The sequence below is a fragment of the Gadus chalcogrammus genome, chromosome 13 (genome assembly GCF_026213295.1).
Source record: "Gadus chalcogrammus isolate NIFS_2021 chromosome 13, NIFS_Gcha_1.0, whole genome shotgun sequence".
NCBI classification, from domain to species: domain Eukaryota; kingdom Metazoa; phylum Chordata; class Actinopteri; order Gadiformes; family Gadidae; genus Gadus; species Gadus chalcogrammus.
The window spans coordinates 21,352,167-21,363,287 of record NC_079424.1 but is presented as its reverse complement, the minus strand read 5'-3'; the positions used below and the strand labels follow the sequence as shown (position 1 = coordinate 21,363,287).

The following is an 11,121-nucleotide window of genomic DNA, read 5'->3' as shown; positions in this document are numbered from 1 at the left end:
TGGGGCTTGTCCTCCATGGGGCTCTGAAGCCCTTTGAGGCTGAACCGGGTATGGGGACCAAGGGCTGCTCTACAAACCTACTAGAGGGGAGTGACTCTGCCCCCAATCCCCCTGTAGGAGGAGCCAGAGCTGTACTTCACAGAGCCGGAGCAGCTCCTGGACCTGCTGACGGAGCTGGAGGAGCAGAACCTCACGCTGATCCAGAACTCCAGAGAGACCGAGGAGGACCTGGAGGACCTCCAGCGCACCACGGCCACGAGCAAGAAGAAGACGTAAGACCCCCCCCCTGCAGCTCCTGAAGCCCACTGCCCGGAGCGTTTGGGAGTGGACCTAGTGGTACTAGTCAGGCCTGCTCGGTTCACATCGCCATGAAATACCCTCACACATTGGATAGAGTTGTAGACTGTAGGTCTACCTGTCTTTGTCCATGTGTAACTTATGACTTATGATCCACGACAACGATGATCCGTATTGATCTAACGTCACCTCCCACCATCGAGCCCAGCCAGGCACTAGTGCGTCAGTAAGGGGAACATACTGCCTGTTGTACTGCAGGTTGCATTGAGAGGTTGTGATGGTAACACGTGTGTGGTACACTGGGCTTCTCCGTGTTCAGGGAGAGGGACACGGAGCAGCTGAGAGCCCAGATAGACATCATATCCCAGACCATCACCGCAGAGAAGGAGCAAGCCGCAGAGCTGGAGCTGAAGGCCCGCCTCTACAACTTTGGGAAATGTAAATCAGTGGAAGAGGTATGCAGGAAGTTATTCATTATCTTTTCACAGACGAAAATGGATTTCCTTTTAATTCTACCAAAACAAAAGCCAATTAAGCCCCGCCCCATCCGATAGGCGACACAACTTTGACCCTAGCCCAGTGTCATGTAAACCAAAACGGTTTGGGTGTATATGATCCATTGTTGTCCTCACCTCTACGGCTCTGCATCACAGGACCTGATGCTGGAGGCCCTCGGCCGCAAGGTGGAGGAGGTGTACCGCTGCTGTGTGGGCGACATACAGGCCAACCTCACCACCATCCAGATGCTGGCAGTCATCGAGAGCCACCTGCTGCAGCTCCTTGAGAACATGGAGAACATACCCCGCGACACCTTGGACCAGGTGGAGAAGATGAAGGACCGGGAGAGGAGGATGAGGTGGGTGGCCTTGAGAGTACAGGGTCGGGAGGAAGATGGGGTTTACGATATACCTTGTACTGTTTAGTCTCTACTGGTTAGTGTGTTTTCTCCCAACTGAAAGGTTCTTGGTTCTGATCCTCAATGTTCGCAGTCTGTCTGTAGACCTCCTATGCACATGTAAGAAGCTTGTGTCTCCCATATGTGTGAAAGTCCTGTTTGAAACATTGGTCCACACAACCTCTTCCCGACATACACTTTGTCACGCTGCGCCAACAACCTCCGAAGGCTTTGCGGCCGGTACGTAAGGTACAGGACGTACTGTGTGCACGTCCTGTACCTTAATCCCATGCATCTGAACTCACTGAAGTCACTTTGTACAAGTGTCAGTAAACTGTTTTAGTTTCCGACAGAAGCAACTACATTAAGTTTCAGGAGCGTAGATGAATACAGTACGGGCACATGAAATAATGTTTGAAGTAAACTCCTGAAACACCAACACATGTCAGCGCCCCATTCTCCCGCTCTGCAGGCAACGCGTGCAGAAGCTCGAGCAGCAGAAGGAGCACCAGGAGGACCGACTGAAGAAGGCCATGGAGAGGACTCAGGCCAACAGCAGGAAAACAGTCCGTCTTCAAGCACAATATTAGAATACAAAGAATCACTCGTATACCACACATCTTCTACATCTGACAGATTGCCAATAGTCAGGGCATAGATGTTTGCATGGTGTAATGTGCATTTGTTTTCCCATTACAGAATAACAGACGGCTGATGCCCAGATCCAAGCCTGTTACAGCAAAGATCAAGTTCAACAACGTGAACAACAGTTCGGAACAGGACGAGCTGCACGCCTACTTCTTCACCTGAAGAAGCATAGCCTTAGTAGTAGCCTTAGGTACATCCTACACTAATAAAATGATTAGATGCATGTGTGTATTAAAGAATCTGGCTTTTCCCTTTTACAATGTCAAGCAAGTCAAGCTGAAGGTCTGGCAAATCCCTTGTTAAAAGTGGTTATAGAATGCCATACGGTACGAGATTGATTCGCCTTAACAAGCCGTTTTGTGTTTTAGTGATGAGTGGGAGTGTCCACCTAGATGTATGATGGATAGATGAGCATAATTTGCTTCAGATTTTGAACGGCTTGAAATGGCTAAACAACACTAACACTTTTGGGCCTAATATAACCCCTTAAAAAAAAAAAGGTACTGCAGCTAAGATCTTACATCTAATGTTTGAGTCACTTATTAGAAATATCCTAGCCATCCAGTTTTAGAAATGCATTGAGAATATTTGTTTTGAGTTGACCTTGCCTGCATCTTAATCCTTGATGCCAATTCTTGTCGGGTTAAACATGGTCTGGAATAACAATACATTTTGCTTTCGCATGTCATTTGCAAGAATCGTTACTAATGAAAAATAAATTTTGAGATCGGCAAAGTTCTGAAAGTAGGGTCTACAGACTGTAGTGATTGTGCTTAGATTTTTATTACATCTCTTGCATTTGGCCACTGCCATTCTGTAAACCAGTTAATAAATAACAAATAAGGAGACAACAGGAACTTCAAGTGAAGCAGAACATTTTCAACATGTAAAGACATGGAGAAAGAAAAGCGGTGGGGAAGTAGTTCACGGTAAGGGGACCTCACTGGAGACGTGTCCTCCAGCAAGACCCCAGAAAACACTATCAGCCCCAGCTCAAAGCATGTGTTTGTGGGCTATCTATGGATTGGTAAAAAATTAAATCATGAGTTCAAAGTGAGGCCCCTGCACACCGGCAGCAGGGCCCCGCCCTGACCGCAGGACAATCAGGGTGTGTGATGCCACTCATCTGAGAGCTCCTTAAGGCACCTAGAGCACTGAGTTCTGAGCGTCCGCACGGGGCACCTTGAACCTGGGGCAGAGTTATGAGCATCCACGACGTGCACCTTGAGCCTGGAGCAGAGTTATGAGAGTGCATGGGGCCTCTTTAGCCGTGAGCAACGTTGAATTAGAACAAAGATTCAGCAACAAGGCGAAACAGGTCTCATTTAAATAGACTGCCATTAGTCTTGATTGTGTATAAACTGGGTTTCTGGACTGGTAGTAGAGTAGAGCAATGATTACAAGTCTAATCATTTCAAGGTGCATGACGACAGGATCAAAGCCGTCTGTGGTCCCATAGTAACCATTAGCAGCTCAGAAGATCAAAACAGGATGGGTGTGTCTCTGGAAACTTGACGGGGCTCCAATGTGGTCTACTCCAGATCCTGCAGATTGATGGTGCTTCCGGTGAACTGGGAGGTGTCCGAACCGTTGTCGTCCTCTGGCATCACTGATGATTCCTGGAATATTGCCAACAGAACCACAATCAGCTTGCACAGGGCTTCCAGAACACAATCTCTAACCTCATAATATATGCCCACAATACACACTCAAACTGCAGCTCTCTGGGAGTTTGACTCCAAACTCGTACAGTGGCTTGTTACCTGTAATATGTTGACAGGCAGGTCGACGGTGAGCTGGGAGTGGGAGCTTGACGGCTGGGAGCTCAGCTGGAAGGCCAGGTGCCCGTCACTAGGCGGGTCATCCTAGAGAACACCGCAGAAACAAACGTCTGTCAGTCAAAGTCTCTCCAGGCATTCAGCAGCCAGGAGGGTTGTCGTTGACGTCTTACCTGCAGTAGTTGTATCTGAACATACTGGGCCCCAGTGACAGGGTCTCTGAGTGTTAGCCCTCCACTGGCTGCGGTGTGGGCACCGTCGCCATAACGACCACTAGAAGGAACCAACGACGTCGAGGCACTGCCAGCTTTCCCAACCTTGTTTTTTCTCTGGCTCAACCCTGAAGCTGAAGCAAACACAGGGGAGGAAACCATCAGTGGCTGTGGTCAAACGGATGAAAAGTTCAATGAGGGGGGCATTATCCTGAATCTTTACACGTCTTTACACTCGTCCCTTGGTTACCGACACAACAGCTAATCTAAATACCCCCCCCCCCCCCTTCTTCAGTCAGGTTAAGGTCTTACAGGAAGAAGCAGGTGGTCCTTTCTGCTTCTTCTTCTTGGCTAGTTGGATGGCCCTGTAGTCCGTCCTGGCTGAGCCTCCACTCTCCTAGCACCCCCCCAACAGGAACACACGGTTAGCGAACCTTTATATCACACAGTGAGAGGTGGCGTGGTGTCACGCGGTGCAGATGCTCACCAGGAAGCTGCTGGGAGACACGGCGGGGCTGGTCTCCGGGTCCTTCAGTGGGCTGAAGCCGCTGCTAGGGCCGGGGAACACAAACTGCCCCAGCCCCTTCCCGCCTCCCTCCTGGGGACCCCGGCCCTCGACGCAGTCCAGCAGAGGGCCCGCCGGGCCCTGACCTAGCGCCACCTTAGAGGGCGACTGTGCCAGCAGGTCGGGTACTGGGGCCGGTGGCAAGGAGGCGGGGGGCGGCCCCCCACTGAGCACACTGGAGGCGGCCAGGGGGGGTGAGAGCCCGTGTTCGGCCGCCATCGCGGTATCGGCGGTCTGCATGCTGAGAGCACCCAGGGCCGCCGGCGTGACCGACTGCACGTCGTCCAGGTTGAGAGTGCCCTGCGGAGGCAGCACGTGGCCCACCGTCCCCTCCAGCCCCTGGCTGTGATGGGAGGCCATGTCGGCCAGGATGAGGGGATCGACTGTCTTGATGGGGCCACCTGCCAGGGGGTGGCTAGGGCCCGTCTGGTGGAGGTGGTCGGGCCCGGCCTGGTGATGGGTAGGGCCTGCCTGGTGGTGTTGGTGGTTTGGGGCTGTCTGATGGTGATGGTTGGAGGCTGTCTGGTGGAGGTTGTTGGGGACTATCTGGTGGTGTTGATTTGGGCCTGCCTGGTGGTGTTGAATGGGGCTTTCTTGGTGATGGTGGCTAGGGTCTGTCTGGTGGTGATGATTGCTGGGGCTTGTCTGGGGGTGGTGGTTGAGGTCAGCCTGGTGGTGGTGGGTGGGGTCAGCCTGGTGGTGGTGGTGGTTGGGGTCAGCCTGATGGTGGTGGGTGGGGTCAGCCTGGTGGTGGTGGGTGGGGTCAGCCTGGTGGTGGTGGGGGCCGAGTGCGGAAGTCACCGACGAAGGGTCAATGGTGAGGATCCCCGAGCTCACCAGGGAGAAGTCTGCTGTGGAGAAGGCGACCGCCACGCCCCCACCTACAGAGGCAACGCCCACACCCAGGCCGGCAGGAGGTGAGGGAACCCTGGGAACGCTGGAGAACAGGGAGCTGAGGTCCAGGTTGCTCAGAGGGTCGCTCCCGGGGACACAGGGCCCTGCAACCGTCGTGGGTGTAGAGCTGACCAGTTCGCTGCTGGGTGTGAGGGTGGGCGTGGCCTCCATCTGGCTGAGGACATCTGCATTGCACAAGATACGGCTCAGTGAGTCATGGCAAGGCAGAATGACATTGGTTTGGACTTACCGATCCCATGAAACACCAAGAGTTTAACGTATCCTGGAGATGTGTGAAAATGCAGTTCACCATCAGTGAGAGGGCATCAGTACTACAGTTGATGAAGCCTCCGTCAGGCATTACATAAAGACGTGGCTGTGGTTGTGACTGGATCAAGGCCCTAACTACAGAAGATAACATTGCGGAGCCCTGTGTGTGGATGCGTACTGACCCGCCGTGAGGTGGTGATGTTTGACCATGTGGCTCTTCAGGCTGCTCCGCGAGGAGAAGTGCTTGGAGCAGTCGGCCACGGGGCAGCGGCTCCGGAGCGCGCCGGGGTCCTGCTTGTGCTTCTTGGAGTGGATGTAGAGGCTGCTGCGCGCCGAGAACTTGGCATTGCAGCCTGCCAAGACAGCGGCGGTCTCTCAGCAAATAAACCAACAACAGCTAGAGATAGCAGGCTAAACCCACTGAGTGTACAGAGACACACCCGTCAGCAGCTGTACACACACACCATGCTATACACATTGAATATGAAGAGAGGCATTCACTAAAAAGCACTAAGGATCCCAATTTTCTTTTGAAAATATGACTTTACAGGAATGCTCGCTCAAAATGTTAGCAATGACAATATCGATGGAGTGCGTCAGCAGGGTGCCGTTGATGTGCCTACCTTCGGCATGGCACTGGAAGGGCTTGGTGCCCAGGTGGGTGATGCTGTGGCCCTTGAGGTGCTCCGCCCTAGTGAAGGACTTCCCACAGCCCTCCTCTTGACAGGTGAAGCGTCGGTCGTCGTCGTGCTTCCTGGGGAAGAGAGAGGAGTGGCATGGTGTGGGATAACATGTTAGCGCGAGTTATCGTGGCCCGGATATCAGGCCTTAAAAAAAATGACACTTTAACCAGTACATTGTTTGTTTCTTTACCGTTTGTGTCGCAGCAGCTTTGACATGCTGGTGAACGACCAGCCGCAGCCCTCAGAGTCGCAGACAAACGGCCTCTCTCCTGAAGGACACAACACATTCAGAGTCAGACACAAGCAGCCTCTCTCCTGGAGGACACAACACATTCAGAGTCAGACACAAGCAGCCTCTCTCCTGGAGGACACAACACATACAGAGTCAGACACAAGCAGCCTCTCTCCTGGAGGACACAACACATTCAAAGTCAGACACAAGCAGCCTTTCTCCTGGAGGACACAACACATTCAGACACAAGCAGCCTTTCTCCTGGAGGACACAACACATTCAGAGTCAGACACAAGCAGCCTTTCTCCTGGAGGACACAACACATTCAGAGTCAGACACAAGCAGCCTTTCTCCTGTAGGACACAACACATTCAGAGATTGTGATGGGGGGGCGTACCGGTGTGACTCCTCAGGTGGATCTTGAGCCGGCAGGCCTTGTCGTACAGCTTGCCGCAGCCCGGGTAGGAACAGGTGAAGTGGCCCGCTTCCCGGAAGTGGGTGCGGTTGTGGGAGAAGAGGGCACTGAAGGTGATGAAGGTCTTCTCGCACCCTGGAGAGGAAGGGTGAAACAATCCAACACACAAACAAAATGGGAATGCATGGCACCAAACTCCTGAGAGAAAGGTCCGCGAGGAGAGGACGCGAGGTGAAGTAATCTACACTGACACCAGCTACGGAGGAGACATGATTGTGATCATCGTTGAGAATATTAAAATAGGTAGAGAGACATGGTGTTTCGAAGGCCTTGCTGCAGGCGTTACCTGGGAAGTCACACTTGTGGGGCCTCTGGGGCTCAAAGTGGGCCCTCTGGTGGTTGGTGAGGCGCGTGGCGCTGCGGAAGCACTCACTGCACACCTGGCAGGCGAAGGCGTTCTGCTGGGCGTGCACCTTGAGGTGCGCCTTCAGGTTGTACACAGTGGTGAAGCGTCGCCCACAGCCCTCGAACTGGCAGGTGTGGGGCCGCTGCTTGTCGTGGGACTGGAGGTGGCGCTTCAGTTTGTAGGAGGTGGTGAAGGCCCAGCCGCACCCCTCCACCGTGCAGCGGTATGGCCGAGGGTCCTCTGCGTGGTTCAGAAGGTGGATCTTTAGTTTCTGCCGGGTGTCAAAGATGCTGGGGCAGCCGGGTTGGGTACAGCCAAAAGATATGGTGGTTTCCTTCTTAGACCTGATGAAGTGCACGGACTGAAGCTCATGATTACTGTCACAGTCTAGGGTACTTGCGTTTTTCGAGCAGGGGGTGACAAGATCACTCTCTGTTATGGCACATAACGTGCCTACTTCCTGTTTTATAATTGGACAGGAGTCCAAGGAGGACTCGGTCAACGGACAGTCATCCACCAGGGCCAACTCTGAGTCAGCACCAGGCAGACCTGCCCGGGGCTCGTGTTGACTGGAGGAAGCCACAGCCAGCGTGCTGATCTTGCCTATGGATTTCGTGCCGCTGTCATAGTTGAGGAGAACGATGTCCTCGTGGTCCTTCATGCCTAAATGTTCCTTCAAACTGACCATGTCATCATCTGTGTGGACATAACCCTCTGGGGGAGCGGCCAGTGTTAGTATTCCGTTTTCAATCGTCACTATGATGCTTTGGTTATTGATCATGATAGTTCCCGAGAAGGTTTCGTTTGCAGGGCAGCTTGTGGATGCAGTGTCTGCACTGTTATTCTCCTCAAGACCTGATGGGTCGGAAATAAAGTCTGAAGTGTCCATGTTCTCACTGGTGTTCATAACCACCAGGTTTTCTGAAATCAACGGCCCCAGCAGCTTTCCATCTATCCTCTCAGGCCCCACCTTGACCTCCTCCCTCTCCGGGCCCACCTGGTCGGACTGCCGGAAAGCGGTGGCTTTGCCATCTGCAGTTAGAGCATTGAATAGGCTATCAACACACTCGGCTTTCATACAGGCCTTACCGTGGACATAATGGAAATGATCGTTTGGGTATAGAACATTAGTCGTCTCCACATCCGTAGAATGATATGGATTCATTGTTGAACACTCTTTACCGTTGATCGCTTCGTCCGTTGGAAATAACTCATGCCTCCCGAGTCGTCCCTCTTCCTGAACCAAACTGAACACAACACGGGGCTCCTCAGTGGCTCGGTGAGGGAGAGACGCGTCGAGGCTCCCAGGGGCAGTCCGCTGCAGGGCGGAGACGCCTGCACGCTGCTGCCGTGAACCCGCAGACTGGAGCAGCTGGGAGGGCATCTCTCCCCCCCGGAGCCGATGCTCCTCTCCCCCCCGGGGCCGTTGCTCCTCTTCCCCTTCAAAAAAGGGAAACGCCATTTGTATCGCTACATCCCCGCCTTCCACGTCGTGTTTCCAGACGCTTCTTACGTGTTTTTGCGACAGTAAGTCCGTCTCTTTCACGTTCAGTACGGTATCGGTGACCGTAGCGTCGCTCTGAGGAGGATCCTCGCCGTTCGGTCGCTGTTTTCCGACCGAAAAGCGGGCCACGCTGCCATGTTCCGCCAGTGGGCGAAGCGGAGGAGTCCCCGGCCTGCTGCTGGGGCTGTCCTGGTGGGACTGGTCCGGGTCCGCAAGTCCATCAGACCCGTTTTCCTTCGACAAAGAGCGTAAAATGGTGTGTGTGTTCGATATAAGCTGCGACAGAGACGAGGTGCGTGGGGCGCCATGTTGAGAGTGGATGTTCGGGGCACCAGAAAGCCCCTGTATTTCCATCTTGGTATCCCTGTAGCAGCGGCACACGAAGGCCCGCCCTGCGCGGACCCGGAAGTCCACTCCGTACTTTACCGACAGCCCCTTCCGACCTCATTTAGTCTAATGAAAACACGGACTGGACTTCTGTATAGTGGATTTACGTAGATTTTGGGTATAGTGGCGAAGTCGCGCCCCTTCCGGTAGAGCCCATGGGACCTATGAGATCGAAAAATATGTATGGGTTTCAATGGAGAGAAAGTAATTATTTTCTGGTCCCAGTCTTTATATGCCCTGGATTACACATATGTTGTTTTTGGATTTAAATTATAATTTTTTATGCAAAGAAAACAAAAAAAATGTTCGAAGAAGTTTGATAATGTTAGGTTTTGTGTGAGGACGCTTTGCGAACTACAGCCCCTTGCTGCTTTCGAGGCGAAATATACGTCACCACCACCACTCAGGTACAGACATGACGATCTCTCTGCTCCACTTTGCCGCTTTTTCCAAGGGGAGGATAACAGCATCGAAAGAGAGGAAACCATTATAAGTCGGGGGATGTTGAGAGTTTCAGTCATGCCGATGGGGAGATTGTCGGTCTTGTCCACGCCAGTCGCAGGGAGCATGACGTCACATACGAGACGTGTAGTCTTTCTCATTGATCTTTCTCTACAGCCTTTTACTGAACAATTGCACAATAAACGGTCAAACTCTTGAAATAAAAAAATATCATTTAAATCCACAAACAGAATATGTGTAATCCGGGGTATATAAAGACTGGGACCAGAAGATAATTACTTTCTCTCCATTGAAACCCATTCATATTTTTCGATCTCATAGGTCCCATGGGCTCTACCATAGACTCTAGCGGCAGGGGCGAAACTTCGCCATTTTGTATAAGTTGACAAGGAATTAATTAATGAATAGACAATGAAATAATTCCCTGTAAATGCTCTGATGTCAGAGCATACAAAGGCAAGATATAAAGACTCCAGTTTTCAGCAGGATAATATTGTTGCAGTTCTGTACGTTGCCACAGGATGGGAGTATTGTATTTAAATCCAAAAATAAAAAGGCAAAAAAAAGTCCCGTTGACCCCACTACCGAAACGCGCGCGCGCGCGCACACACACACACACACACACACACACACACACACACACACACACACACACACACACACACACACACACACACACACACACACACACACACACACACAAAAGTGTGTATTATGAAATGCACATAGACTAACATTTCCATTTGTATTCATTATTTGATTTTATGTGTAGTGTCAAACATATCCAATGGATTGTGATTTATTGAGTTTAAAGACAATTCAGTGATTAACAACACAGTAACCTCTGTTCACACTTTTCACATATTTATTTGATTCCTAAGCAATTGTTGTAGTACATACAAATCCATCCATAGCTGTCGCTAATGGAGACTAAAATAACACATGTTAGGAGTTACCATTGGGGAAAAAACTAGGAAGACTATTCACAAAATACTTATTGTCCAGTGAAATGTATTTACAATTGCACATTTCTACTTGAAAGTTTTCACATATACCGCACTAGGATGGAAAAGTGATCCGCAGCATTATATTATTGGTCTTGACGGTTTTTACCTTATATACCAGATGTATACAAAGCACAACATGCTTCATCCAAAGAGATCTTAACATGTGGTGTGGCTGAGGACGACGTTCTGACCACACAACGTATTCATGCATGGGCCATGGTGGGAAAATCTGTGGAAACACAGGATTAAAGACTTGAGAAGCTACCATCTCTACAGCTCCTACCGGTGGGAGATAATAATGTAGTCTGCTGTCATTCAGATGTAACTAAAGAACTTTTAGAAGACTGCCTCATTAGAAAGAAAGACGCAGACCCTCACAGAGCAAGAACATTTAGGAATGTCAAAGTGTTTTCTAGTAGGATTAGATATATGTCTTTATAAACAAACCCTCCAGCAGCAGGGCCAG

The 11,121-nt window shown here is 51.2% G+C and overlaps 2 protein-coding genes across 2 annotated transcripts in view; one reads left to right on the top strand and one right to left on the bottom strand.

The window, feature by feature from the left end:
- The window catches only part of cfap100 (cilia and flagella associated protein 100), a 23,597-nt gene extending 20,998 nt beyond the window's left edge, over positions 1-2,599 (top strand). The window contains exons 2-6 of the mRNA XM_056605300.1: positions 118-272; positions 617-752; positions 951-1,153; positions 1,665-1,758; positions 1,892-2,599. Coding sequence (XP_056461275.1) covers positions 118-272; positions 617-752; positions 951-1,153; positions 1,665-1,758; positions 1,892-2,002 — 699 coding nt within the window. The 3' untranslated portion in view covers positions 2,003-2,599. The remainder of the gene's footprint in view (positions 1-117; positions 273-616; positions 753-950; positions 1,154-1,664; positions 1,759-1,891) is intronic.
- Positions 1,947-9,205, bottom strand: si:dkey-156n14.3 (uncharacterized). The gene is made up of 10 exons (XM_056606212.1): positions 7,236-9,205; positions 6,872-7,024; positions 6,433-6,511; positions 6,183-6,313; positions 5,742-5,912; positions 4,318-5,474; positions 4,143-4,227; positions 3,792-3,964; positions 3,604-3,705; positions 1,947-3,459 (listed from the first exon to the last, which is right to left on the bottom strand). The coding sequence occupies exons 1-10, from the start codon at positions 9,151-9,153 to the stop codon at positions 3,373-3,375; spliced, it is 4,056 nt and encodes a 1,351-aa protein (XP_056462187.1). The 5' UTR covers positions 9,154-9,205; the 3' UTR covers positions 1,947-3,372.
- Positions 9,206-11,121: the final 1,916 nt, after the last annotated feature.